The sequence below is a fragment of the Felis catus genome, chromosome D2 (genome assembly GCF_018350175.1).
Source record: "Felis catus isolate Fca126 chromosome D2, F.catus_Fca126_mat1.0, whole genome shotgun sequence".
NCBI classification, from domain to species: domain Eukaryota; kingdom Metazoa; phylum Chordata; class Mammalia; order Carnivora; family Felidae; genus Felis; species Felis catus.
In genome coordinates this window covers 33,056,903-33,081,849 of record NC_058378.1, presented here as the reverse complement: position 1 = coordinate 33,081,849, position 24,947 = coordinate 33,056,903, and the positions used below count along the sequence as shown (strand labels likewise).

Genomic DNA, 24,947 nt, shown 5'->3' with positions numbered 1-24,947 from the left:
AGGCGCCCCTATTTTATTTTATTTTATTTTATTTTATTTTATTTATTTATTTATTTTTAAACTTTTATTTATTAAATAGTCTCTACCCCCAACATTGAGCTTGAACTCATGACCAATTGCTGCATGCTCCATGGACTCCGTCACCCAGGCACCCCTACATGGCCTTATTTTAAATCTTGCCGACCCTAGTATGTTAGTGGTAATATGTCCGTGTTACAGATGTAGAAATTGAAACTCAAAAAGGTAAAAGTAACAGAGCAATGAAATAATAGAGCCAGAACTCCAACTCAGTTTTTCAGACTGAACCATCTGTTCTTTATCTGGTTATTACTCGTTTTCGTCTGAGGTGAGGTTTCTATGCCTGACTTATTTGGAACTCTAAAGAAAAACTAAATGTTCTGAATTTTAGGAACAGGAAAAGGCCATATTTCTTGAATATATGGTCAACCTTTTTTAGCACCATTTTTTCCTAGTTCTTTGGCCCCTCAAATTGAGTCTTATGACTAAGAACACTGTTCTTTTGTGTTTATATTACCTAAACTAGCCATTTAGTTTCTTTTTATAACAATCATTAACTTGTTAGATTTTTTAAAAATGTTTTAATGCTCTTAATTCTGATCAGATTTGTTTATTTCTCTGTCTGGAAACTCAAAAAACTTGGGTTTGAAGGAATGACTTAAGAATACACAGTTGGTTTTTTCCAAAAATCTTTTTTGAAGTTATTAAAAAATTCCATCTAAGGCAATGAGGAACTATTGAGTTGAGTTCCTTAGAGACAGGTGCCAAGTCTAATTCCAATTAATATATTCATTGATTTCTTGAGGACTACAGTAAGTAGGATGTCAGTCAAAAATGAAAGGTAATAGAGAACTCTTTGAAAGAGTATAATTAATTTTAATTTGGGGGGAGGGGGAAAAGGAGCTGTCATTATGTCAAAGAAAAGCAAAAACTAATTTATTCAAGAAGGAAGAGGCCAACCCCAGAATATACAAGAAAACTGAAAAAGCATCATCTAATAGAATTCCAATCTGTAATCTTTTTGTATAAAGTTTTGGGGTTCACATGCTTATTGCATAACCAATCAGATTATTGCATTTTAAGAAGGCATGAGTGTCAATTATCTGAAGGCAAATTGTATACAGTTCAAAGGATAACAGTGACAGTCTTATATTCCCAGTCTTTAGGGAAAAAAAATATTGAAGTTAACAAATCTGTTCAGCCAAGAAGAAAATAAAAGGGGTACATAAAGAACAATGCTAATTATTCTCATTTGTCAATAAAAGTAAAACAAAAAAAAGAGTATTAATTTAAGTATTGAGAAACTTAAAAAAAAAATTATACCTATGGCTACATGATTAAAAGTGCCTAAGGAAATTCCAGATCACCTACCCTTTATATCATTAGGCTGACATCTTTGTACTCACCCATCTAAAGTGCTAAAGGAGAATTAAATCTGTCTTGCTCTGATGCAGAGGACCATATTAAGAGACAAACATCAGCTCTTTTCCTGGCCAAAAGATTTGCAGAAGACCCGAAGGCAAGAAGGCTTTCAATCAAACACTTTTTGGAACTAGAACACTCTTGGCAAAGCAGATTTCTTTTCATTCTAATACCAGTTTTGTTTTGTTTTCTTTCTTCTGGGAAACTGACTCTTATGTAAACTCAGAGATGAGAATTGACTCTTGATTTAATTAAATCTAAGAAATGAAATGAGATCTATTCAGTCGGGTTTCCTTTAATTTTATTCTTCAACTTTTGCCACTACAAAACAGAATGTGGATAATAATAAATCCGTATTTCTTCTTCCATCCTTAGATGTTGAAAACCTGAATTTTCCAGAAATCATTAAACGGGTTATTAAACAGTACTTGTCTCTTTTAGGCATTAATAACTTTAAGGAGCCAAGTATATGTTTAAAGGTTAAATATAAAAACCTATTGAGGTAACAATCCCCACTATAGAACAATCGTAACTTTCCTATTTGGGTTGCAATAAAAAAAAACTACTAGTTCATTTTTTCTGAAAAATTTAAAGTACTTAGCATGAATGAACTACTTTACCCTTATAAAATTTTGAAGAGAAAAAAGCGATAACAGGCATTATTTTCTCAGATGTTACTTTAACCGTACAAAATACTTTAATTTCTTGCTTCATGAGTGGGTGAAGGAGGAAGAGGGAGAATCTTAAGCAGGCCCCACGCCCAGTGTGGAGCCCGTAGTGGGGCTCAATCTCATGACAATGAGATCATGACCTGAGCCAAAATCAGCTTAACTGGCTGAGTCACCCAGGCTCCCCCCTTTTCTTATTTCTTAAATCCAGACATCTGTTTCTTTTATAAAAATAACACATTGGATTAGTAACATGATCCATCCAACCTACTAGTCTTACTTTGCCTGGGACACCAAGGGATGCATTAGGAAATAATCATTAGTTTAAAAAAATAGAAATATATAAAAATAATAAAATGAAAATTTAATTGCCCTCAATAATTATTTAGAAGTCAGTCACCCATGACTTGATGTGAACACTTTTTAAAGCTAATTATATTTCTCTCTTACCATACATCATGAAGTAGGTCCAGTATCTTGCTCTGATGAGATCAAGTTAGCTCTTAGGGTGAATTAGTTTAACAGGGTAAAGATATGCAAAACCCAAAGCCAAACTCTGATTTAATTTCTTGCAGTTCCATTTACGCCCTGTAATTCAAGTTTGCTATCATTTGTCACTTATAGGTTCTCTGGCTGTAGAATCAGGCTGAAAATACTAACTATGGTAGAATGTGCATGGTGATACAAAGCTCTCTTGATGTTGTAAATGCAACCTTGATAATTATTCTGTAAAAAGTATATAAAACAGTGCTTTTTTGTTTCATATCTTTTGGAGAATGAAGGAAAAAGGGGTTTTTTTTTAAGCTTATTTATTTTGAGAGAGACAGAGACAGCATGAGTGGAGGAGGGGCAACAAGAGAGGGAGAGAGAGAAAATCCCAAGCAGGCTGTGTGGTGCCAGATCCCATGAAGCTGCGAGATCATGACCTGAGCCAAAACCAATAGTCAGATGTTTAACCTACTGAGTCACCCAGGCGCCCCAAGGAAAAATTTTTAAGAGTGATACTTTGTTGCTTAAAATATATGATTCTAGGCATGATTTTTAAAAGGCATTAAGGAGCACCTGGGTGGCTCAGTCGGTTGAGCATCTGACTCTTGATTTCAGCTCAGGGCCTGATCTCAAGGTTGTGGGATGGAGAGCTCCAAGTCAGGCTCTGCACTGAGTGGGGAGCCTGGTTAAGATTCTCTGCCCCTCTCCCTTGTGTGCTCTCTCTGGGGCACCTGGGTGGCTCAGTCAGTTAAGGGTCCAACTCTTGATTTTCGCTCAGGTTGTGATCTCATGGTTTGTGGGATCAAGCCCCATGTTGGACTCTGTGCTGACAGCGTGGAGTCTGCTTGGGATGCTCTCTCTCCCTCTCTCTGCCTCTCTTTCTCTCTCTCTCTCAAAATAAATAAATGAACATTTTTTAAAAAAAGAAAAATAAAGGCATTAATTGGCACTTCTGAATCTGGCCTTTTGGATTAATCATTAAAGCGCAGAAAACTGATATTTTTCTTTGATTTGCAGATAGCTTTGCAGTTCCAAAGTCAATATGTTAGTGATGCCTTTGCAATACTGGGGCGGTCTCAAAGATTTTCCTCTCATCAGTATCTTTAACTTTACATTCTAAGTTGATTTTAAACTGGGTACAAGACAAAAGGAGCTCAAATAAATCATGAAGATTTGATCTTTCTCCAGTGGAAATTGTTCCTCAATATATCATTCATATAGTCTTATCAACCATCTTTTAGTAGAACACAGGAGCTTTTCAGTTTATGAATAAGCTGTATACCAATGAACCAAAAGTTCATAGGTCAATTGTTTGGAATTCAGAACGCAGTGATACTTTTTTTAGTTTCACACACGCAGAATGCTTAAAATATTGTTGAATGCAATATAGTGAAATGAGAAGTAGTATGAAAGGAGTTGATTATGTGAACTCATAGTTCAGGGTTTCGTCTATACACACTCTTCTAGCCACAGCAGTCTTGGATGTAGACCTCTAGCAACATCAAGTGTTTTTTAACAAAAGTTTGTGGACATACTACGTAAAATCAAAATACTACATTTCTTGAGAGGTTACCATTGAGCCAGGCCCTATTCTGAGTTTTTTAATCTACATTATTCCATTTAATCTTCACAAAGCTATGAGGTTGGTATTATAATTACCCATACTTCACAATCAAGGAAACTGAGGCACAAAGAGATTAAGTAACTTGCCTGAGGAGGAGCTGAGATTTTATTCCCGGCAGTCTGCCTTTAGGGTCTGCTCTTATAACTTACACTAGCTTTCCGGGAGCTAGGCTAAATGCTCAAGATACTAAGATGAACAAAACATCGTTCTCCCCAGAAGCTTACAAAGGTGAGATGATTCTTGCACAGTGTTGTAAGTACAGTACCAGACATACTGATACGGTGCAATGGGAATATAAAAGGGAACATGTAAATCAGTCCGTGAGGAGTGCAAGAGACTGCTCAGGGAAGCTTTCCCAGACAAGGCAATATTTGAGTCAGCTCTAACCAAAAATCCATTCTGTCTGAGGAATAGGGTGGTTGATTTTTATTCGCACTTTGTTCTGGCTGTAGGATAAGTAAGAGGCAGGGGAGCACTGAGTTATCACTGGGACTGGAGCCAGGAAAGGGTGACAGAGAAAATGACCTTTCTTATCAAGTCTGTCCCAAACCAGCCTTAAATTAATGTGTCTCCAAGGTGTTCTCATGTTGGTGAAGGGACCTGAGGAGGTCCAGGTCCATGGAGATCATTAAGAAACAGAAGAAAAGCATAAGGCAGAATAAGAAAAGAGAGGCTTTCTCCAGATTTATCCCAAGAGCTAGCTGGGCCTATAAGCAGATCAAATTTGACCTCTGACTCACACTCAGAATGAAGTTTGGGCTAAATGATGTGTAGGGTCTCTGAGTAGATCTTTTCATTTTTCTCCTTCTAACCATCTTCAGCTGAGGATGCCTTTCAGAATTATGGTCTTGGGGATTTGTGGGCATTTTAAAATAAAGAATGAGGGCTTTAAAGAATGACAGTTGTACTAATGAGTGGAAAGAACCTCGTTTGTCCCCCCAACCCCGCCTTTTAACTAATTTGGCCTCAAATAACTCTAGGAGACCTTTTTTTTTTTTCCTTAGAGGAAAAGGAGAGTTTTTAAAAATAGCTGTAGCCTCTAGCCTGCCATACAGCGTTAGAGGAGTCTAGGGAGTCTAGACAATGTCTTAGGAACCAGAGCCAGCTTTGCAGTAATTTGTGAATAAATAATGCATTACAGCCTGTTGAATTCAGACTGCAAGCAAATGCCACTTTAGAGGGTCATATATATTACATCAAGTTATTATCCTCTGAATTTAGTTAACAGCATAGAAATGGCTTTTTCACAAGTCTCCTTCATTTCTCCTTTTTCCTATTACAATAGAAGGCCTTTTCTCCCTCCCCACCCACATTCTCATTTGTTTTATATCAAATCTCCCGCATTAGTATGAATGATTTCTTTTATTAAAGCATCTTGAACTAATGAAATATAAACTACACCAGTAATTTTTTTTAGCATTAATAAAAGCCTCTTCAAATAAAGTAATGCCAAAACATCTTTTTTAGGATGCCCCTTTTCTTTACCAGTCTTTCTTTGAGATCTGGCAGCCTATCTACCTAGCAGAAAAATAAAGCCAATGTAACACTTCGTTTTTGTTTTTGTTTTCTTACTAATAACAAATTTAAATTATTGAGTCCTTAGGTATGTGCCAGGCATCTGTTAGGTAAAGAGCAGGTATAGACCCCAATTCCTGAATTTAAGGAGTTACAATCAGACTGGAAGTTAGACAGTTATTATACTCTGGGAAGAAAGCTATAATGATAGAGGCATGCACGGAATAGGTGCATGGTAAATATTTGTCAAAAGAATAATCAGTATACAGTTATGTCATTTGGGTTTTTAAATTTTACCTCTTTGACCTTGGGAGGCTTAGTTTCTTCAGATGTACAGTTTGCAGTGATGTCCCTCACAGAGTTGTCAGGAAGACTCCCTGAGATGTGAAAGTACCGGGTATGGGGCACCTGGGGGCCTCAGTCGGTTAGGCATCTGACTCTTGGTTTTGGCTCAGGTCGCAATCTCATTGTTTGTGACTTCAGGCCCTGTGTCCGGCTCACACTGGCAGTGCGGAGCCTGCTTGGGATTCTCTGCCCCACCCCACTCGCATTCTCTCTCTCTATCTCTCTCTCAAAAATAAACAAACATTAAATAAATAAAAATAAAAAGTACCCAGCACAATGCCTGACATCCATCATGTGCTCGAAGAGAGTTTGTTCATGTGTTCATTCAATCACGGCTGCCCTGTTTCTTGTTTGGGTGCTTAGCATCAGACTGCTCCGCAGAGCACCTTCCCACAGACTGTTGGTATCTCCTGCATTTCTTCCATTATCAGCAGAGGAAGCGGGGCAAGAACCAGTGACCTGTGCTTCCTGACATCTCTGTCTAGTGGCCCATCTTGATATTCTTTGCAGAATCATAGGCTTCATTTTTTTAATGTTTATGTATTTTTAAGAGAGAGAGAGAGGGAGAACAAGTGGGGAAGAAGCAGAGAGAGAGGGAGACACAGAATCCGAAGTAGGCTCCAGGCTCCAAGCTGTCAGCACAGAGCCCAGTGTGGGGCTCGAACGCAGACTGTGAGATCATGACCTGAGCCTAAGTCGGGCGCTTAAGTGACTGAGCCACCCAGGGGCACTGCATTTATTATTTTTTTAGTGGTTATTTACTTTGAGAGGGAGAGAGCTCAAGCAGGAGAGGGACAGAGAGAGAGGGCGAGAGAACCCCAAGCAGGCTCTGTACTGTCAGTGCCAAGGGGTTCGACCCCACGAACCATGAGATCATGACCTGAACTGAAACCAAGAGTAGGTCACTTAACCGACTGAGCCACCAGGCACCCCAGCTTCATAGCCTTTAAAGTTTGAAAAGATTCCAGGCAGTTGTCAACTTCACAGTCATTATGTTGATTAGATTTTTAATCCCAAATCAGTGATTCACAGTATATCCAACTAGAAAAATAAGTGAGGTGTATTGAATTCATTATGCTGGAAAATATTGCTCAGTGAGATGTTCGATATTTTTCAAATCTCTATGTAGAGACATTTATGGAGCATGATGCCAGAAATTAGGGAAGAAACTGAAGTAGTTTCCTTGAATACAGGATTAGTCATTTTTTCTTTATTGACATCATATACAGAATTATTTCTTTATCTCTGTCATCATTGCTAAGATATTAATGTACTGTATTTTCTTTTTAGTATACAAATAGTTCTCATAGATTTTCTATACTGTGAAATTTGGCAAAGTACAAACTGAGAAATTCTGGAAGCATCTCATTTGCTGTAGTGGAATTACCTTGCCCATCTGGTAGCTTTTTTGTTGTAGTGATAATTGTTTTTTTTTTTCTCTCTCTCTCTCTCTCTCTCTCTCCCCTGCTCCTTCACTCCCTCCTTTTCTCCCTCTCTCTCCCCTCTCTATATAACAAAATGACATTCAGGATGAATTCATGTTATTAGGGCTAATTTTGTCATTCATGTCTGAGGTGATGTGTCTGATTCTGCGACCCCAGCTCTGATGTTGCTGATGCTGCTGGTAGAGATTCCTGCTCAAGCTCTAGTTGTTTTGCAAAGTAAGAAGATAGCTTCTAACCCCTTCTCCCCCAAAGTGGAGCATTACGACTGTATTAGTTACCTATTATTGCATAAGAAATTACCCCAAAACCTAGCAACTGAAGACAAATATTACTATATCACACAGTTGCTAAGGGACAGGAATGGAGGAGGAGCTTAGCTGGGTGGTTCTGGCCGTCTTTCATGAAGTGTGGTCACACTGTCACCAGAACTGCAGTACTCTAAAAGCCTGACTAAGCTAGAGGACCCTCTGCCAAGCTCACCCACATGGCTGTGGGCAAAAGGCTTTAGTTCCTCATTCTGTGGATGTTTTCACAAGGCTCTCATGACATGGCAGCTGGCGTCTTGCACAGCAGGTGATCCGTGAGAGAGAAAGTGCAACCAAGATGCCTTTTATTACCCACTCTCAGGAGTGACATCACTTCTGCCATACTCTTTTGGCCATATAGACCCATCCTAGACCACTGTGGGAGGAGCCTAGACAAGAGTATGAATATCAGGAGATGGGGCACACAGGGAGACATCCTTATACAGGCTACCACATGTATAATCTCACCACCTTCTCCAGAATATGAGGCTGGCCTCCAGAGGGCTGTGTTAAGAACAGTTCCAGTAACATGCCGTCAACAGCAGTGCTGTCTCATGGACCCAAGTGCCATTGCTCCCTTTCCCAGCAGTTGGCTCATTGCATAGGCTCTCTCACCAGTTTATCTTTCTGCCCTGTGGTGATTTTAGTTTCACAGGTCTTACTGCCTTTCTGTACCACTTGGCACTGCTCAGGGTCACCACAGTCCTCCCCATGTTTCATGAACTTTGGATCGAGTGAACAAAGTGGCAGCCCCATTCCCTTCCCTCCCATGAGACATTTGCTTCCTAGGAGTATTCAAGCGTTGTATGTTAGTAGTTTCTCTCTGCTTCCCCAGACACCCAGCCACATGTTCTTGTGATCCAGGATATGCAAATGCTTGCCATATTCTTATCCCGGGCCCTGCCATCTCCAGAGAGATGTGCCTACTATGTAGCTTTTGAATTGATGAGGAAGGCTCCTCTAAAAATTTTGTTTAATGTTTATTTATTTTTTGAGAGAGAGAGAGAGAGAGAGAGAAGAGCTGGGGAGGAGCAGAGAGACAGGGAGACACAGAATCTGAAGCAGGCTCCAGGCTCTGAGCTGTCAGCACAGAGTCTGACGCAGGGCTCAAACCCACGAACCACAAGATCATGACCTGAGCCAAAGTCAATGCTTAACTAGCTGAGCCACCCAGGTGCTCCTGAGGAAGTTTCCTCTAAATCCTCAGGATTCAGTTTCTTTCTTTCTTTCTTTCTTTCTTTCTTTCTTTCTTTCTTTCTTTCTTTCTTTCTTTCTTTCTTTCTTTCTTTTCTTTCTTTCTTTCTCTCTTTCTCTCTTTCTTTCTTTCTTTCTTTCTTTCTTTCTTTCTTTCTTTCTCAAGGAATGGGGTTTAGTCCCTTTTATGCTGTGAACCATGGTTTATTGCTCCCATTAGTGGCACAAGTATTGGACATTTAAAATAAATCTCACTTCACAGCCAAAACATTATGATGTGTTTAGCGTCCATGCTTGTGAATTTATTCCCTCAGTTTAAGGAAAATGTCTATAAAAATCACTTTGTAATCCAGTATCCATTATGAGAGTATTTTATAATTTTTTTCCATGATATTTTATAATCAACTTGGGAAATTCCCACTGTGACACAATGGTAGTGTGTTCAAAACCTAACAAGTTACTTTTATACTCAAGATTTAAGGAATTTTGCTCTCATGATGCATAGAATATGATACATATAAAAACACTTAGATAATGGGGCGCCTGGGTGGCGCAGTCGGTTAAGCGTCCGACTTCAGCCAGGTCACGATCTCGCGGTCCGTGAGTTCGAGCCCCGCGTCGGGCTCTGGGCTGATGGCTCAGAGCCTGGAGCCTGTTTCGGATTCTGTGTCTCCCTCTCTCTGCCCCTCCCCCGTTCATGCTCTGTCTCTCTCTGTCCCCAAAATAAATAAACGTTGAAAAAAAAAAAACACTTAGATAATGTATCACTTAGTGTTAGCCTTCTGGGTATCTGAAAATTTTCATTTCTTAAGTCTAATGAACTTTGAACTTTTTTTTTTTTCATTTTTTTTAATGTTTATTTCTTTTTGAGAGACAGAGACAAGCATCAGCAGGGGAGGGTCAGAGAGAGAGGGAGACACCGAATCCAAAGCAGGCTCCAGGCTCTGAGCTGTCAGCACAGAGCTCAACGCGGGGCTCGAACCCACATACCATGAGCTCATGACTTGAGCTGAAGTCAGACACTCAACCGACTGAGCCACCCAAGTGCCCCTGAACTTTTAAAGTAGAAAGTAGCTACTCTTTGGTTATCCTTTTACATAATTTCCAATTATTCACTTAGGTATAAACTCTCATTTTACCCATCTGTGATATTAACTAAAGAAATGAGAACAAACCTTGCTGCCCACCGGAAATTCCTCTGTCAGCTTAAATTGAACTAGACCTTTCCGAGAGAACTCCTAGCATCTCTTCTTAAGTAAATGGGTGTGTGAGGTTAAATTTGGATCTAAAATAATGACTGGGATTTTTGTAATGCTCAGGAAATTATAGTGGTTGGTTTACTGATTTTATCTCAATCTGATTTTCAAGAGCCTATGTGGTATTTTTTTTTCCTGTGGATTTGAATTAAGTTTTATAGTTCACTTTAAATATATATCTTTATGCTCTGACAGGGTTATGATAGCCGGGGGAGCAATCTCTTTGGTTTTCCTCACTGGTGAGTATGTATAACCTCAAATGTGATGTTAATGTGGTTTTACATTCAATTTCTGCCCAGGAAAAATAATAAATTGTGGAGGTGGTTGATCCAGTGAGTATACTAAGTCCATTTATTTGAACACGCAATCATCAACACACCAAAGCTAATCAGATTTTAAACACACTTTGTCAACTGTGCCCGGGAGCCTACTGTCCTAGTGAAACGTAATTAATTTCAAACTGGCATAATGGGCATAGCTTTCCAGGCCCTTATAAACCTGCTAGATAGAGGTCATCCAAAATGACTCACCTTCTCACTCAGGGTTTTCAGTAGTCAACACGTCCATCTGCCAGAGGGCTCAATAAGGCAGATCCTCAGAGCAGAGGAAAAGTTATATGATCTTGATAAATGAATACCATTAGGCTATAATTAGTATATGTCAAGCCCTAGTTACTAGATAGCTTCAAATATTTGAGATACCTGCCTCTCTCTGCCAGTATTTGCTGGTAAATATGTGACAGAACGACGTGCAATTTTGCTGACGTTACCGTGGTGGCATAATTTTAGTGTATTCAGTGGTTGGCTCTGATCTAAAATACCAATTAACTTCCCCTCTGCCTCCATACTAAAAACAGTGCGGTAATCTTAACCTCGTGTGTACGTGGCAGTCTTCTCAGTATTGCAAAGCCGTGGACAGCATGTATCCTCCCTAGATAATTTGGGGCTTATTGTTGCCACCCAGCTACATGATGGTCAGAGGCGAAAAGGTAGGTATCTGAACTCTGTTAAAGGGATAGAATTGAGAATGACCAGCTGATACTTGTATCTTTGTCTTCTGTGTTACATCTGGCTTCTCAAGTTAAATACCCTTGAAAGTACGGGATCTCTGCTGTCTTTGGGAGCTACGGGAGGTTATAAGAGCAGCTTCTTTAATAGTCACCACTGCACCTATTACCTTGCATTGGCCATTCACACTGATATATCAGGTGTTGCAAAAATCTAATAGGACCCCAAGAAGGAAAGATATTCAAAATAATTTAAAGATTTAAGGGAGTATAATATCAAACATAAAAATATTCTGCTAGCACCAGCAAGAGAAAGACCTGCCAGACAGAAATGAGGAGTCATCTGACTTTACTTCAGTAAAGGCTTAGGGTTAGCAGTAAGAAAACCAAGCAACCACAGGCTTTGCACATAGCAAGAGTCACATACACAAACTGTGGGGCTGAGGGGGGGGGGGTTGCCTGGGTGCCTAGGTCGGTTGGGCCAATGACTCTTGATTTTGGCTCAGGTCATGATCTTTCGGTCATCCCCGAGTAAGGCTCTACACTGACATTGCAGAGCCTGCGTGGGATTCTCTCTCTCAGTCTCTGTCTCTCTGTCTCTCTCTGTCTCTCTCTCTGTCTCTCTCTCTCTCTCTCTCTCTCTCTCTCTCTCTGCCCCTTCCCCTCCCCCACTTGTACATGTGTGGGTTCTCTCTCTCTCTCTCTTTTTTTCTCAATCAAAAATAAATAAACTTTTAAAAAAGAAAAATGTTTATGAAGCAGAAAAGAACCTAATTAGGCACAGATCTCTCCGTCACACCCATTCCCAATCACTCTTGGTAACATCATCTCCTCCAACCACTTCTGTCTGTCTCCACTACCATTCTAGCCCAAACTATAGTCATCTTTTGCCTGGATTACTTCAGTTGCCTCCTAACTAGTCTTACTATAGGCACTCTTGGCTTCCTTATCATTCTTAGAATAAATACTTAAACCCATACCTATAGGCTCTCTATAATTTGGCCTCTGCTGCTGCCTCCTCCAAATCCATCTCGTGCCAATCAGTCTTCCACCTAAGGGCTTTTGCACTACTGTTGATTTGCCTGGGACACTCTCTCCCCCCTTTCCTTCCCCTAGTTACCTCTTTCCTATTCCTCAGAGCTCAGTTAAACCCCACTCAGTTCTCAATCAAGGAAGTCCTGTGTTTCACCACCTTCCAAACCCAAATTAGACCACATTTTTATATTAGATGTTGCCAAAGCACCCTGTACTTTTTTTTCTTCAGATCACTTAATTAAATAGTCGCCTGATCATTAAATACCTGTCCCCAAACACTACTTGAAAACTTCTGAGAGAGAATATTAGGCTCATAATTATTTCCTTAGTGCCTGGTATGATACCTGACACAAACGAGATGCTCAGGAAATAGTGTTGAATTAGTAAATATTTCATCAGATGTGGACAACACCAGCCTAATAAAGGCACACATACACATGCATATACCCTTCCTGTCTCTCTCAATGGCATCATTATGGGTTAGTGTATCAGGTCCCTCTTGGGGTATCTACTCAAATTTCAACAATTCCTTCTTCTCCAGGATTTGTTCCACGCTACTTCTCAAACACAGGTGGGGGCTCCTGGAAGCCATTTTTGTACTTTGTGCCTTCCCCCTTGTTTCCCCTCGTATCACCCATCGCTCCCCCTGCCCCAGGTAATTGGATCAGGAGTGGCTGCCCAACCCAGGTTGGACCAGCCAGAATTTCTCCATAGGAAATTTGAAATTGGGATTAGGGACAATTGGTCTCTTTTTTTGGTAGTCGAACCATAGCACGTTCTCCAGAACTCCAGGGTAATAGTCTCTGCCCACTGTGTAGACCCATGAAGCACAGAGAAGAAGGGCTAACCTAAAGCAGAAACTGAAGCAACTGCACAGAAATGAGGGCCAGCTTTCTAGTCCTGGCTTTCAGTCCTTTCCCATCTGTGAGCTGCCTTGGTCTCTTGGGGTTCCTAAATTTCTTTTTTGCTAAAGGTAGCTTGAGTTGGTTTCCGTTATTTGCAACAAAAAGAAGCCTTAATACAACCAGAAAAGCCAAAACAATGACCCCCAAACATGCCCAGACTTAATGGAAGAAGATTCTGTGGTCACTGAGCTCATATAGGAAATGAATGAAATTCAGATGACCTCCAGGTGCCTTATAGGATATCACCGTTTGTTTAGATTATTCTGATTCCCTGCCATGTTGAAGAACCTTATGCTTAAGCATGAAACATTCCTAATTAGCTCTTTTTAAAAACGTAAGAGGCTACCACATAATTGAAAAGTGTCTTCCATGCCTCTTAAGTTGCTTTAAAAAAACAAAGCAAGATGAAAAACTAGCGTTTAAGAAAGACAATCTTAATTAGCTTGGTGACTTAAAAAACAAAAAACAAAGAGCTTCAGCGCTGAGGGATTTAACACATAATCTCACTTGATAGTTTCTCTATGGTACTCTAAAACATGTAATTGACCAGCCAGGGACAGCTGAACATATTGTTAACCTAGAAAATAAAAGAAATAGAAAGTAAGTTCATTTTCTGTTTTTCATCATTGTCATCATAAAAGAACTTAATGGCTTTCTTTCATTTTCTTTTTTTTTTTTTTTTTTATTTTTTTTTCAACGTTTATTTTTGGGACAGAGAGAGACAGAGCATGAACGGGGGAGGGGCAGAGAGAGAGGGAGACACAGAATCGGAAACAGGCTCCAGGTTCTGAGCCATCAGCCCAGAGCCTGACGCGGGGCTCGAACTCATGGACCGCAAGATCGTGACCTGGCTGAAGTCGGACGCTTAACCGACTGCGCCACCCAGGCGCCCCTCATTTTCTAATTATCCCAGAGGAAACCTGTTTTCTTTCTTTCCTTCTTTCTTTTACGAAAGGAGTATGATACTGATGTAGTCTGGCCTAACGCTTTGCCTGTGATTGGATTCACTGTTTCATCTGACTTTCTGTTTAAAGCTTCAGTGAGCTACCTATTTGTGAGTTTCAGTCTCCTATCTTCCTTACATTTGTCTTCTTATGCTTGTCACTCAATTTGACCTGAATTCCAACTTCTGTATATTGTATTTCACTCTCTGGCTCTCCATTTTCTGTTCTAAAAAATTGACACTTTCCAACATCATTTTTAGTTTCTTGGAATATATTAACCAGTTCCATAGAACCTAATGAGTATGAACTCATTGCCTACGCAGTGGCTTTCTGAATGGTCAGAAATAAAATGAGTGATAAGAATAAGCCCACCAAAAAGGGATAAGTCATTTCAAGTGAGATAAACTGAGATAGGTCTGGAGACCAAAGAATAGAATGTGTTTCTAATTTTACAGATAATGCCCTCAAATTATGGTCTTTTAGTGTTTTCTGAATAAGGTAGAAAATTGAGAATGTGCAATTTAATATTTTGCTCAGTGCATATGGGTAAAAATAGGTATAACCTTAACACTTTTATTGTTTTCGTGTAGTGGACCTCTGTTTCTCTCAGTTAAACTATATATCTTTGTAGAACATAGAGTCACCATGATGGATTCCATGAATACAGTCTTCTTTCTAACTCAGCCACACTGATTTTTTTCATATCTTGCTTCTGTGACATCGTTCTTGTAGAAAACACCAACTAATAACTATTTACGATGCTGTGTCCTCCCGAGTATAAACTGGCAGTGTAACTTATAATTACCTGTTTTATTTTTTCATATTTATTAGGAATATGTATACTTATGTGATCTTAAAATCAGCCTCTAGTCTGGGCTCATTAATTTGTGGAAACAATATTATGCAATTTTATCATGGCTGTAACCATGCCAGTAATACACATCCATGTGAAGTCATTTTAAAACCCACCAGACTGTGTTGTGGTCTTGACCTTGTCCCACTGCCCTTCCAATCTCAGACTCCTCTTATATAAATGGAGATTATAGCCATTACACCTCTTTCAAGGGTAAATATGAGACTCAAGAGAATGAATAGGAAGCATTTTGTACATTATTATCCCACAGTCCATTTGTTTGTATTCTGTATGTACTAACTACAGGGCTTACAATTTATTCTTATGGCTCCTACATCCATAAATTTTTGCATAAGTCCAGTTTTTATGGAGAAAGAGTTTATCATTTAACTTTCCATGTTCTAAGCATGTTTCCACTCCTGCCTCTTTTCCTCCTTATAAACATGCAAAATGCGCATGTGATGAGTAGAAAGCAGAGTTAAGAGAATTACTAAGTTGTTTTTCTTTACTTTCTCATTTTTTTTTCCTGTATTGTCTCTGTAGAGAACAGAAATTTTGTTTCTCTTTAAACAGGGCTTAGGGGTGCCTGGGTGGCTGAGTCAGTTGAGCATCGGACTCTTGATTTCTGCTCAGGTCATGATCTCACAATTCATGGAGTCGAGCTCCACATCAGGCTTTGCACTGACACTGCGGAGCCTGCTTGGGATCTCTCTCTCTCCCTCTCTCACTGCCCCTCTCCCGCTCATGTTTTCTCTCTATCTCAAAATAAACTTAAAAAGAAAAAAAAGTAAAAATAAGCAGAGCTGAAGTTAACAGAAGCAGGTGTGACCCCCAAATTATTTTGTGGCTAACACTTATTGTTATTAATAATACTATTCTGAATAGCAGCTAATATTTACTCTGCTCTTAGTATGTGCTAAGTGCTGTACTACCGTATTTTGTGGGATCTAAATATCCCACAAATATCCACTGTGGGAATATGGACCATTATTTTATGTGCCATTAAGAAAGATTAAAAAATGCCGTCAAGCAAACCATGACAAAAATGCTTTCTTTACACCAAAAATATTTGGTTAAGACCTATTAAAATGCTCCTTTAAGTTTAGATATTTATTATGTGTCATTCTTGTACACACATAATAAGGGAATTGTGAACAAAATAAATTGGTCTAAAACTTCATCATATTCAAGTCCAACTGTTCTGAATTTCTTTTTGACTCAAAATCTGTGTTTTTCCATACACTACTGTCCTTGAGCCATCAAGAGCATTAGTAATGCAGCATTTCTTAAAGGAATACTCCACTGTTACCTGGGATTTTCTTCCGAGCCACAGACACCCATTCTGCACACTCTGATGTATTCACACAGTCACTGTCACAGCCAGTGACAACAATGTTAGAGTTGCTGCCTAGCTAACAGCAATTGTAAAAGCATACTGAGTTTAGAGGTATTAAAATGCAAAAAAAAAATAAGTAAATGCATCTTAGAAAAGATAAATTAGGGTGATTATTTCTCAAGCATTATCTAACTTAACTCTCAAAATAATCCCAAGAGGAAAGTAACTTATTATACCCAACTTACAAATGAAGAAACCAAACTTGGAAAGGTTAAATAAATTGTTCAGGAGGTCATAATAGGTAAGTGACCAAGAAACACCAAACTCAAATCAATCTGACTACATAGCCTAAATTCCTGCCACTGAAATATACTGGCTTTGTTTATAGTCCCCACATAATTAAGATCTCTGATAATGATGCAGGAGGAATATCATAATCCTTCCAGTACGGAGAGTATATAGTGCTGCATAACGTATTTCTCAGAGGCTATCAAACTAGAAGTTTAATGAATACAGAGTAAATGAAAAGACTCCTACAAATATCTTCACCTGACTATAGATACTGTGATATAATATAGCCTTCTGATTCAGATGGGTGGGTCTCTGTGTTTTGGTAAAAATACTCTCGTTTTCCTAGTGGATTAAAGTGGCTATAATGCTTTTTAAAATGTGCCCTAGCTTGAATCTTTCAAAAACTGAGGATATGGTAGTTTTCTAATATCAAGTGACAGAAGAAGGAAAACTTTACTGACGGGTTTTTGTGGTTTTCACTTGAACAAATAAATGTGCCTGCCATTCTCACCTAATTTATCACTCTGGCATAGTTTCAGACTCAGTGTACAAATTGTTTTGGCCTACGGATCTGGCATTGCCTGTTTTGTCTGCATCCTCCTGTGTGCTTGTTGATTTTCCTGTTTCGAATATTTCTTTTAGTTTCTTAGATGTGAGCTGAGTATTATTGAGAAATTTTATACAGTCGAGGGGCACCTGGGTGGCTCAGTCAATTAAGTGTCCAACTTCAGCTCAGGTCATGATCTCATGGTTCATGAGTTTGAGCCCCACATCAGGCTCTGTGCTGACAGCTTAGAGCATGCTTCGGATCCTGTGTCTCCCTCTCTCTGTGCCCCTCCCTTGCCCATGCCCTGTCTCTCAAAAATAAATAAAAGTGCTGAAAGAAAAAAAGAAATTTTATACAGTTGACCCTTGAACCCATCCCCCCAATGCAGTCTAAAATCTGTGTATAACTTTTGACTCCCCCCAAAACTCAACTACTAATAGTTTACTGTTAACCAGAAACTTTCCTGGTAACAAAAACAGTCAATTAGCCCATATTTTATATGTTGTATGTATTATGTACTATACTCTTACAACAAAGTAAGCTAGAGAAAAGAAATCATTGTTTTTTTTGTTTGTTTTTTAATTTTTTTTCAACGTTTATTTATTTTTGGGAGAGAGAGAGAGACAGAGCATGAACGGGGGAGGGGCAGAGAGAGAGGGAGACACAGAATCGGAAACAGGCTCCAGGCTCTGAGCCATCAGCCCAGAGCCTGACGCGGGGCTCTAACTCACGGACCGCGAGATCGCGACCTGGCTGAAGTCGGACGCTTAACCGACTGCGCCACCCAGGCGCCCCAAGAAAAGAAATCATTGTTAAGACTGATTAAGAGGGGCGCCTGGGTGGCTCAGTCAGCTGAGCGACCGGCTTCAGCTCAGGTCATGATCTCACAGGTTGTGAGTTCGAACCCCGCGTCAGGCTCTGTGCTGACGGCTCAGAGCCTGGAGTCTGCTTCGGATTCTGTGTCTCCCTCTCTCTCTGCCCCTCCCCCACTCATGCTCTGTCTCTCTCTGTCTCAGAAATAAATAAACATTAAAAAAAATTAAAAAAAAAAAAAGACTGATTAAGAGGGGCGCCTGGCTGGCTCAGTTGGTAGAGCGTGGGACTCTTGATGTCAGGGCTGTGAGTTCAAGCACCATATTGGGCATGAAGCCTACTTAAAAAAAAGAAGAAAAAGGGGCACTGGGTGGCCCAGTCGGTTAAGCATCTGACTCTTGATTTCAGTTCAGGTCATGATCTCGTGGTCATGAGATGGAGCCCAGCATTGGGCTTTGCCTTGAGCCTAAAGCCTACTTAAGATTCTCTCTCTCCCTCTCCCTCTGCCCTCCTCTCTCTCTCTCTCTCTCTCTCTCTCTCTCTCTCTCAAAAAAAAAAAAAAAACCATAAGGAAGAGAAAATATATTTACAGTATTGTACTGTATTTATCAAAAACTTATGGGTATAGGTGGACCATACAGTTCAAACCCATATTGTTCAAGGGTCAACTGTATATAACTAGACTCAGGTAAAGGAGCAGATGGAACTTCATAACAGAGCCCACATCTAGTCATGTCCTTGAAACTCTAAGGGCAACTTTGGGATTTTTTTTTCCTGGGGATAATTACCAATTCTAAAGAAGTGGCACAGCTTCTCCTTAGGTATTCAAGAGTGTAGGCTGGAAAGTGTGTCTTATGCTCCTATTAGATGATAAATACAGAATTGGTAGTTGAGTCTTATAAATGAGGGAGAGATTTAATCAGTCTACCAAATATTCATTGAGCGCATGCTGTGCTCTGGGTATGACACAGTAAAATATACAAGGCATACACTCCTTCAAAAAGTGAATAATGTTGGGGTGCCTGGGTGACTCAGTCGGTTGAGCGTCCGACTTCGGCTCAGGTCATGAACTCATGGTTCATGAGTTCAAGCCCCGCGTCAGGCTCTATGCTGACAGCTCAGAGCCTGGAGCCTGCTTTGGATGCTGTGTCTCCCTCTCTCTCTGACCCTTCCCTACTCACTCTCTGTCTTTGTCTCTCAAAAATAAATAAACATTAAAAAACAGTGAATAATGTTATGAGAGAGATATAGGCTTTTTAAAAAATAAAGGATGGGGTGCCTGGGTGGCTGAGTCGGTTAAGCATCTAACAATTCTTGATTTTTGGCTCAGGTCATGCTCTCACAGTTGTGGGATCAAGCCCTGCATCCAGCTCCATGCTGAGTGTGGAGCTTGCTTAAGATTCCCTCTCTCCCTCTGAAAAAAAGGGGAGGGGGGAATATAATGCAAAGCCTACTTTCTATGGGATCTAGACCTTACCTATTGTAGGAGCTCAGAAGACTCAGGAAAGTTGAGTGTGTTTTGGAATAATCAGTAGGGCCTTGAAGAGATGTTAAGTTAAGTTCAAGAGAGGACAGAGTTTGTGTACTTAGATAAGGGGGCAACATCCCAGGCAAGGAAAATAACATAAAGAAAAGCCCAAATGCTCAGCATAAAGCAAGTCTTTCTCTGGAGCGATGAGGGATTCCAAGTCCTTTCACAGCTGATAAAAGCCTTCTCTGGAATACAGAAGGTCTGAAACTGATTGGATTCTCCTTGCTATAGAAAGTCTTTTATGTTTATATTTTATTGCTGTGAAAAAGCATTAGGCACATGATCATAGCTTGGGGAACATGTTGCATATTTTAGTGAGTTGATGGCTAATTTACACCATGCTGGGGCCCACTAAAAATTAATATCCTTCTTGCCTCTGTTATGCAAGTTTTGATATTCTGATTAGTTGCCAGTGATTACTGCCTACTGACCTAGAGAGTTTTCTCTCATATAATAAGGGGAGAAATTACCCAGATCCCCATATGAAAATGGTAACACAAAGATATTTGTGCCTGTCTCCCCAAGATTGCTATTAAAAAATATTTTATTTGGTTTTTAATTTGTTTACTTTTTTTTGATCCTATACTTTTTTATTTTTATTCTATTGATATGATTTATTACATTAATTGATTTTCAGGTGTTAAACTCTCCTTTCATTTGTGGCATAAATTCCACTTGGTCATAGTATATAACCCTTTTTATATGTTGCTGGTTTTGGTTTACTAGTATTTTACTGAGACTTCTTTTTCTTTTTTTTTTTTAATTTTTTTTTTTTAATGTTTACTTATTTTTGAGAGACAGAAAGAGACAGAGCACAAGCAGGGGAGAGGTAGAGAGACAGGGAGACACAGAATCCGAAGCAGTCTCCAGGCTCCGAGCTGTCATCACAGGGCCCGATGTGGAGCTCGACCCCACAAACTGTGAGATCATGACCTGAGCCAAAGTCAGACGCTTAACCGACTGAGCCGCCCAGTGGCACCCAGCCACCCTGAGACTTATTTTTCTCTATTCAGTCTCCTACTATGATGAAGAAGTGACCAACTATGAATACACCAAGCCCAAAGTACATTGCATATCTTGATTATCATCTTTTTTTAAAAGCTTTTCACACTGGCGGCTGCCCTCCACAGTTTGCCACACCTTTAGGTAAAGTCAACACATCAGGCCTTGTCTAGTGTTCAAGTGTCAAGTAATCAACAAGCTAAATCTCTAACTCTCTTCTGAATGCTGACATGCTGTCAGCAACCCTAGGGCACAGACAGTATGGAAAACGTTGTATTTTCACCTTGACGGTAGATCCCAGAGAGCTAGCTACAGAAATGGTGCAGTCAGAGGAAAACTGACATGCAGTGAAAGAAAACAGCACTTTGCTTTCCTACTACAATTAGTCCTTGGCTCTTATCTCCTAAAATTGGAGCTTTTATAATTTTTTCCAACAGTCAGATTCTGTCTCCAAAACTCTTGTGATCTCATATGAAAAGAATGCCCTTGAACTCTGAATACTGCTGGGCTTCAACGCTCAAAGGAATATATTAACAAGACAGATTGTTCTTCTGTTGCTGTGATTTAGAATAAAATGGTTATTGAAAGCGGAAATTGGATATAATAAGATCTGCTTGCTGAAAGAGTTATGCTAAAGGAAACAATAACTTGAGACTAATCCTATATATAATAATTCCATGTGGAAAGATTAGCTTCATAGATTGATTGGGATATTAAATAGCAGTTAATTTTGCCAAAGTCTAAGATTTGTTCATATTGATTGGAGTCTTTCTGAAGGAAAAATAACCACACAAATTTTGTGTAAATCAAAATGCCATGTGAATTAGTGTACGGAAAGCACTTAGAACAGGATCTGGAACATAATATATGCTATATAAATGTTTGCTGTTTTAAATGATAGAGTATGAATTATTCTTTAACAAACTAAGGACTTTTTTCAAGTAAGTATACTAGTTCTTTTTATGCCTTCTTTTCTTTGGAATTGAACTGGAATTGAACTTTTCTTTGGAATTTAAACAAACAAAAACCAAAAAAAAGGACTGAATTTACTGGAGGTTAGTAGGCTTAAATGACCCCAAGTTTGTCTAAATTCCCAAACATTCAGACTAGTTACAAAGTCAGCAGACTGGAGGACTTTTAATACAAACTTAGCTGATGATCTCCCTTTTTGTTCTGAGGATTTAATCACTTTGGTTGGTGTTGAGAGATGTTTTAATATTTTCTTGTTTTTTCTTTTTTAATGAAGAAACTATAAGTCAGTACTTAATTAGCCTCTTAACTTACAAGGAAAGATTTGCTAGATATAAACCAGCGAAAACAATTCAGAAAGGAAAAGATCCATGCATTTCACTGCAATAAAGATTTAAAACTTCTGTGCATTAAAACAAAAAACTTGTAGGGGCACTTGGGTGGCTCATTCAGTTAAGCTCCAAATTCTTGATTTCGGCTCAGGTCATGATCTCATGGGTTGTGAGTTTGAGCCCTGCATCAGGCTCTGTGCTGACATCTGTGCTGACAGGAGATTCTCTCTCTCTCTTTCTTTCTCTCTCTCTCTCTCTCTCTCTCTCTCTCTCTCTCCCCCTCCATCCCTCTCCCTCCTTCCCTCCCTCTCTGTCCGCCCCCAAAATAAATAAACTTTAAAAAATAAAAGAACTTTTATGCATAAAACAAACTTAAAACTATATTAATAAAGGGCAAATATTTTTAATCTTATAAATTAATGAGACAAATATGAGCATTTCTACAAAATATAGGCAAAGAATATAAACAAAAAATTCAAAGGAAGAAATAGAAATGGCCAATACACATTATAAAAATGGTCAACCTCACTAATAATCAAAAAAATATTAATTAAAATAAGTTATTTTCCCCTAGTGATGAATTTTTTATTATCAAACTTGATATTGTGAAGTGTATGAGAAATAGGTATTCTCATATACTACTGGGACTGTAAATTGATACATCTTCCTGCAAATTAACTTGGTAATATGAATCAAGAGCTTTAAAGAGTTTATACCAGGGGCGCCTGGGTGGCTCAGTCGGTTAAGCATCCGACTTCAGCTCAAGTCATGATCTCCCGGTCCGTGGGTTCAAGCCCCGCGTCGGGCTCTGTGCTGACAGCTCAGGGCCTGGAGCCTGTTTCAGATTCTGTGTCTCCCTCTTTCTCTGACCCTCCCCTATTCATGCTCTCTCTCTCTCTCTCTCTCAAAAATAAATAAATGTTAAAAAAAAAAAAAGAGTTTATACCAATCACTTTTAGAGACACTAGGTTGGCAAAATACTAAAAGTCTGACAATACCAAGTGCTGGTTAAGATGAGAAGCAGTGGGAGCTCTTATACATAGCTGATAAACATATTGGTGATTCCTTTGATATTTTATAAGAATAAATATATAATAAATAATATATAAAATATATTTTGTCATATTGTATATAACATATGGAGACCAAAAATATATGACCAAAATAATATAAGATAAAATATAATAATATAGAAATATAGACATATTTTTATAATAAATATAAGAATAATTGGATATTATCTTGAAAAGCCAGCAGTGGGGCGCCTGGGTGGCACAGTCGGTTAAGCGTCCGACTTCAGCCAGGTCACGATCTCACGGTCCGTGAGTTCGAGCCCCGCGTTGGGCTCTGGGCTGATGGCTCAGAGCCTGGAGCCTGTTTCCGATTCTGTGTCTCCCTCTCTCTCTGCCCCTCGCCCGTTCATGCTCTGTCTCTCTCTCTCTCTCTCTGTCCCAAAAATAAAAATAAACGTTGAAAAAAAAAATTAAAAAAAAAAAAAAAAAAAGAAAAGCCAGCAGTTCCAATTCGAGATACATAGTCTAGACTAGGAACTCTTATTCCCATTTCACAAAGACACTAATAAAAGAATGTTCATAACAGCTCTGTTCATAATAGCAAAAAAGCTGACAATAATTCAGATACCCATTTATAGGAAAACTGGTAATAGTGGCACCCTCAAACAATAGAAATCTATAACTGTAAAACTAAAAGAAGCACACTTAAATGTATCAACATCGATGAATCTTAGAAATATAACACTGGGACAAAAAAGAAATCTAACACTGAAAAAAGCAAATTACGAAAGAATGCAATCAGTATGAAACGATTTAATGAAGTTCAAAAACAAGGAGAAATAGACAACATATTGCTTAGGGACACAAACATGTGTTTTAAGCTAAAAAAATAACAAGGCGATAGAAAAAGAATTCCATATGGTAATTACCTCTTACAGGGGGGAGGGGGATGAGCTTCAACTGTTGTGCTAATTCTTCCTCTCTCAGGTTAAGTGGGAGGTTCATGGTGTTTTATTATTATACATTATACACATCTTATATACACATATTACACATTATACACATTATACACATATATATTATACACATATTATATACATCTATATGTATATTATTTTGTATATATCAAATATTTCATAATACATTTTAAAAAGCTTATAGAGTTTGATTTCATAATTCCATTTTTAGAGATCAATCCAAAAATAATAATGAAAAAATAAGTGCAGGAAAAGTTTATCCCAATGGTGGTATTTATTGTAACCCAAAACTGAAAACAACCTACATATCCAACACCATTTTTCAAATCTTGCCTTGTTTAAGAAAAGATTTGTTAAAGATTTTATTTAAGTAATCTCTATACCCAATGTGGGGCTCTAACTCATGACCCCAAGATCAAGAGTCACATGCTCTACTGACTGAATCAACCAGGCAACCCCTAGAAGGGATTTTTAAAGGCCTTAATAAATACATTCAGTGAGACAAAAGTTAATTAAAACTTGCTGAGAAATGAAAGTTAAAGGAAGAAGGTAAGAGAAAGCCAGGAGTAAGGTTATTATGAACCATATGAATGATGAAGTTTCCTGTTCTCATTAGAGGTGGGCCACAAATTTGACTCTAAGCTTCCAGTAACCAGGATAAAAAGGGAAACATGATTCATGGTGAAGAGCAAATCAACTGTTCTGATGGAAGCCAGACAGAAATTTCTCCCCAGATTAACTGTACAGGCAAGTTATTTAAATACTCTACCTATGTTTCTATGGAACACCTGTTATAGAATGTTGTGAGGATTATTATAAATTCCCAGGGCAGCATCTGCCAGGTAGTAATCACTCAAATATGTTACTGATTAGCCCTAATGAATAACATTCTCAAGAGTATTCTTCTGGAAAGCACTATCATGGAAGTAGATATCATTAAGGGAGAAATGGAAAGGTAACCCTGGCCTCAGATAGGAAATCCTCTCAACAATAGGACAGCATTGTGAATTAGTTTTCAGGTGTTTCGTCTGTTCTCACTCAATACGTATTTATTAAGCACATCCTTCAGGCAAGTTTTTTGTCTGGTCATACATGACCAGAATGTAGGATTT

At 38.9% G+C, this 24,947-nt stretch overlaps 1 protein-coding gene across 10 annotated transcripts in view; it reads left to right on the top strand.

Annotated features, from left to right (window-relative positions):
- The window catches only part of MICU1 (mitochondrial calcium uptake 1), a 248,255-nt gene that overhangs the window by 178,928 nt on the left and 44,380 nt on the right, over positions 1 to 24,947 (top strand). The window contains exon 10 of one of the 10 annotated variants that reach the window (XM_045040126.1): positions 1,473 to 1,618. The exons of the other annotated variants lie outside the window; for them this stretch is intronic. Coding sequence (XP_044896061.1) covers positions 1,473 to 1,574 — 102 coding nt within the window. The 3' untranslated portion in view covers positions 1,575 to 1,618. Of the gene's footprint in view, positions 1 to 1,472; positions 1,619 to 24,947 lie in introns of those variants that run through there. 10 annotated transcript variants of the gene reach the window in all.